Source organism: Grammomys surdaster, unplaced genomic scaffold (assembly GCF_004785775.1).
Source record: "Grammomys surdaster isolate TR1022 unplaced genomic scaffold, NIH_TR_1.0 166, whole genome shotgun sequence".
Classification (NCBI taxonomy): Eukaryota; Metazoa; Chordata; class Mammalia; order Rodentia; family Muridae; genus Grammomys; species Grammomys surdaster.
The window spans coordinates 1,038,134-1,043,200 of record NW_021604614.1 but is presented as its reverse complement, the minus strand read 5'-3'; the positions used below and the strand labels follow the sequence as shown (position 1 = coordinate 1,043,200).

The 5,067-nt window shown below is 50.8% G+C and overlaps 1 protein-coding gene across 1 annotated transcript in view; it reads left to right on the top strand.

Moving 5' to 3' along the window:
* The first annotated feature begins 3,071 nt into the window (after positions 1-3,071).
* Upk3bl2 (uroplakin 3B like 2) overlaps positions 3,072-5,067 on the top strand; it is a 6,675-nt gene continuing 4,679 nt past the window's right edge. Inside the window, exon 1 of the mRNA XM_028765937.1 lies at positions 3,072-3,273. Coding sequence (XP_028621770.1) covers positions 3,192-3,273 — 82 coding nt within the window. The 5' untranslated portion in view covers positions 3,072-3,191. The remainder of the gene's footprint in view (positions 3,274-5,067) is intronic.

The window sequence follows — 5,067 nt, the reverse complement described above, 5'->3', positions numbered from 1 at the left end:
AGCCACGCCCCCAGCCCCTCACTGGGGGATTCTAGGCAGGGGCTCTACCACTGAGCCATGCCCCCAGCCCCTCACTGGGGGATTCTAGGCAGGGGCTCTCCCACTGAGCCACGCCCCCAGCCCCTCACTGGAGGATTCTAGGCAGACGCTCTACTGCTGAGCCACGCCCCCAGCCGCTCACTGGGGGATTCTAGGCAGGTATTTCACTGCTGAACCTAACGAGAAAGTACTTTCTAGTTTTTGGTAGTGGATGCAGGAAACTCTCTCGGGACTTCAGAGGTGGCAACCTGCTCATCATGAGAGACACACAGTACAACTGGTAGCATTTGAACCATCTTGTACAAGAAAGACTCAAGACCTGGGTGAGGTCAAGGAACATTAGAGTGTTTCCCACTTGACAAGGGCTTGGAATAAAGGGCACCAAGTACTGTTATTTTTCTCTCTGGGCCCAAAGCCCTTATCTCTCTCTTTGGCGGGTGTGAGGCCAGCGCGGTCAATCCTTGGGGGCACACGGTTTCGCTGTGTACCTCCTCAGACTGTGGGTGTGACGGTTTCCAAGGAGCTGTGTCTTTGTTTGGTGATCCAGAGTTGGGTGAGTCTTTGGGTGTATAACTATTTAACTTGTTTGAGGAGGTAGCAAAGTGGGGAGCCCCACCTACCTTATGAGTCACCCCCCAAAGTACACAGTAAGAAAGGTCAAAAGGGGTACACTTTTCCCGGGGGCTTGGTATGGCCACTACTTGGCCCCTTTGAGGGTCCGGGACCCACTCCCCTTACGCTGATTCTCACTGGTGCTTGGTGCTTCTAGGACCCAGAAGAAAAGGTGCTATGCTATTCCAGTCACCCACCTGATGCTGTAAAATAAAATGAAAGTCCCAGGCCAGAGCCAAACACAGTGAGCAGAGAAGTTTCCACATCACCAGCTATTAGACGAATTCATTTGTCAGATCTTAGACCGAGCACTGGGGAGAAACCTGGGGAGCTAAACAAGTCTGGCCTTTGCCCTCAGTTTAGTGGAGAGAGTCAGCTGCTATGTCGTAGCCTAATCTGAAATGTTCCCCACAGGCTCCTGTCTTGAGTACTTGGTCCCCGGCAGTGACACTGTTTTGGGATATAGTGGAGGTTGGGTCTAGCTGCAGACTTAGGTCACTAGAGGTGGGTCTTTGAAGGTTATCTATCCAGAGCCCTTTCTGCTTCCTGGTTCATCATGCATGACCTGGACAACCTTCCTACGCCTTCCCACTGCTAGGAACTGAGGTGCTCCCACAGTGCTCAGTGGGAGGAGAGAACGGACTCTAGAGTGTCATCCTCTGGCCTCTATATATGCAGTGTGGGTGTGTGCATGTGAACAGTGTGTGCGAGCCTGTACACACACACATGCACAGAGACACACATGCACAGAGACACACATGCACAGAGACACACACACACATGCACAGAGACACACACACACATGCAGACACACACACATGCACAGAGACACACACACATGCACAGAGACACACACACACACACATGCACAGAGACACACACATGCACAGAGACATACACACACATGCACAGAGACACACACACATGCAGACACACACACACATGCACAGAGACACACACACATGCACAGAGACACACACACACATGCACAGAGAGACACACACACACATGCACAGAGACACACACATGCACAGAGACACACACACATGCACAGACACACACACACTGCTGGAGCTGTCTTCTCATCTGCATGATACAGTTGGGCATGTTCTAGGGACCTGAGAGAGGATGAGCAAGAACAGGCTTTTGCAAGGAGTGCCCTCCCCACCTCATTTTATTTTTTGCTGTTTGTTTTATTGTTGTTGTCTTCCCTGAGACAGGGTTTCTTTGAGTAGCCCTGGCTGTCCTGGAACTCACTCTGTAGACCAGGCTGGCCTTGAACTCACAGAGATCTGCCTGCCTCTGTCTCCCAAGTGCTGGGATTAAAAGTGTGCACCACAGCCTAGCTTTGTTTGTTTTTTAGACGTGGTGTACTGTATCCCAGGCTGGCCAGGAAGCTACTCTGAACTCCTCCTCATCCCCCTGCCTCTACCTGCCAAGTGCTGGAATTATGTGTATGCAGCACTAACTATATTTGGCTCCTGGTTCTGATGATTGAACTAGGGACCTGAGAGAGGATGACCAAGGAGGTTTAACTTCTGAGAGAGGGAGAGAGAGAAAGATTGTGTGTTATGTGTATGATATGTGAGTGTGTATGTGTGTGTCTGTGTGAATGCATGTATATCTCAAACACATACACATATATTTGTGATGCTGGGGCATGTACATGCCAGGAAAGAATTCTATCACTGAATGACATCTAAGCCTAGTCTGTCTATCCATCTATTGGTCCATTCATCCATCATCAGTCCATCTATAATTTTGATTTGATTTGCTAGCAGAGGCAGAGTTCTCCTGTAACCCCAGCAATCAGGAAAGAGCACCAAGAGTTCAGGGTCATCCTTGGCTATATGCTGAGTTTGAGGCCAGCTTAGAGGCTCTATCTGAAGACACAGAGGAAAAAGAAGAGAAAGAGACAGAGACAGACAGAGAGACAGAGAGAAGGAGAGACAGAGGAAAGAGAGACAGAGGGAGACAGACAGAAAGAGAGACAGAGGAGAGAGAGAGAGAGAGAGAGAGAGAGAGAGAGAGAGAGAGAGAGAGTGAGAGCGCAAATGTCAGTCCCAGGGCCAGCATTTGCTGGAACAAGGCTTTGCCCTTCAGCCTGGGTGACATAGCAGGGACACCTCCCTTCCGTGTGCCTTGTCTAGAAGGTGAAGGGACTCCCTCCTTCACAAGAGGACTGTGAGGTGCTCTAGTGGCCAGGACCCAGGACAGGCAAGGCAAGATCTTTATGGGGCAGTCCACACCCAGAGCAGTCTGCTCCATACCTGGCCCCTCCCAGCCCAGGCCCTCGTGGAGTGGGGTGCAGGTGTCCTGGCTTGTCTCCTTCATCACTCTGTTCTTTTTGGACCCATCCCTTGTGATGCTGAATCCCCTAGAGCCTATAGCCTCAGCCCTTGAACCTGTCCAACCAGTTTTATGGGAGGAGGGGGCACCCCAAAGTAGCAGCCTCAGGCATCCCAGCCCAGGCAGAGTAGCTGGGGCTGCACAGTAGACAGACCTGAAGGAAAGACCGCAGCTGGAGGCTCAGGCCAGCCATGGGGCTCCACAGGAAGCAGGCCGTGCTGCTGATGCCTCTGTTGTTGCTGGTGACTTGTGTCCAGCCTGGGACAGGTCTGGGTGAGTGAGGCTGGGGTGTGGGGGGTGCCCCCACATACTCAGCCCCTCTGTAGGATGGGATACTTCCTTTGAAGCTTGGGTGCCTCCTGATCCCCCCCTCTTGGTTGTGGACTGGGTTCCTGGATGCTTCAGGTGGTCAGCCCTCCTCACTGGTGACAGATGGGTGTCTGTCCCTCAAGCTGAAGAGCAAGAAGACTGTCCTCTCCTCTTTGAGTTCTCACACCTACATTTTTACCAATGGCTCCTAAATAACCACTCCCCTCCATACCTCCATTCCTCTTCCCTCAAATGAAGACAATATTAACTACCTACTGTATGCAGGATACCTTAGTCTTCTGAGGTAGGACAAAAGACTATTTATTTATTTATGTGTGTGCGCGCGCGTGTGTGTGTGTATGGCAATGCATGTTCTGATGCTTATGTGGAACTTCTAAGAGCCAGTTAATAGAACCTGGACACCGAACTCGGGTCATCAGCCTTGGCCACAAGCGCCTTTTCCCAGTGAGCCATCTCACTGGCTCAGACAATAAAGTTTAAAAAGTGCTTCTCAACCTTCCCAGTGCTTCGGCCCTTCCACACAGTTCTTCATGTCGCGATGATCCCAACTGTAAGATTATTTTTGACGCGACTTCATAAGTGTAATTCTGCTACCGCTGTGAGTCACAATGTAAATGTTTTTGGAGGCAGTGGTGTTCCGAAGGTTTGCGATTCACAGGTTGAGATCCTGGTTTAGAGGCAGGAGAAATCCAACCTGCACCCTACTTCAGGCCAGATGCTTTGGAAAGAATCTAGTCTGGACCTTTGGACATGATTAATTCTACAGGAATTTTTGTTTTTCAGACAGGGTCTTTATACATAGCCCTGGCTGTTCTGGAAATCACTCTGGAGACCAGGCTGGCCCTCAGTCTCACAGAGATCCATCTGTCTCTGCCTACTGAGCGCCGAGCTCAAAGGCATGTGCCACCACGCTTGGCCTAGAAATTAAGTTTAAAGATTTATTTATTCATATATTTTATGTGTAAGAGTGTCCTGCCTTCATGTCCATCTGCATTGCTAAAGAGGGCATTACAGATGGTCGCGAGCCACCATGTGGGTGCTGGGAATTAAACTCAGGACCTCTGGAAGAGCAGCCAGTGCTATGAAACTCTGAGCCATCTTTCCAGCCCCAAATTAAATTTAAAAGTGTTTATACCGCTGAGTCAGTGTCCAGTGCATTGTGGACCACCTCAGGCGTCAGCGTGCAGGGACCTGCCTGTCTTCACCATAGCTGGGATGGCACGTGTGTGTTAGCACTTTTGGCCGTTTACGTGGATGCTGGGGATTAGAACTCAGGTCCTCAAGCTTACAAGGCAACCACTTTTCCACTGAGCCATCTTGGCTTAACCCTAAATTGATATGAAACTTGTACAAAAGCCCACCTCATCTTTCCAATTGCCCCAGTGTTAAGGGCTTGGAGTTGAAGGTATACTGTGGCTCTGGTCCTGGGCGGGGGAGCTGCTCAGGGAGGACCGTGGGGAGGGTGGAGCTTCTCCCACCAGCCGCAAAGCTGGACAAAGCCACAGTGCCTCCTTGAGGTCCTTATGGCAAATGAAACTGCGTAGCTCTGAGAAGAGGACACAGGGAGGAGGGCTGAAGTGGACGTTGAGCATGTGACCGCGGGAGGATGGAAGATGGTGGGAGGTGGCAGAGAACTAAGACAGGAACAAGCAACGTCTGAATTAGCTAGCCTCTGGCCCCACTAGATGATTCTCTCTCTCTCTCTCTCTCTCTCTCTCTCTCTCTCTCTCTCTCTCT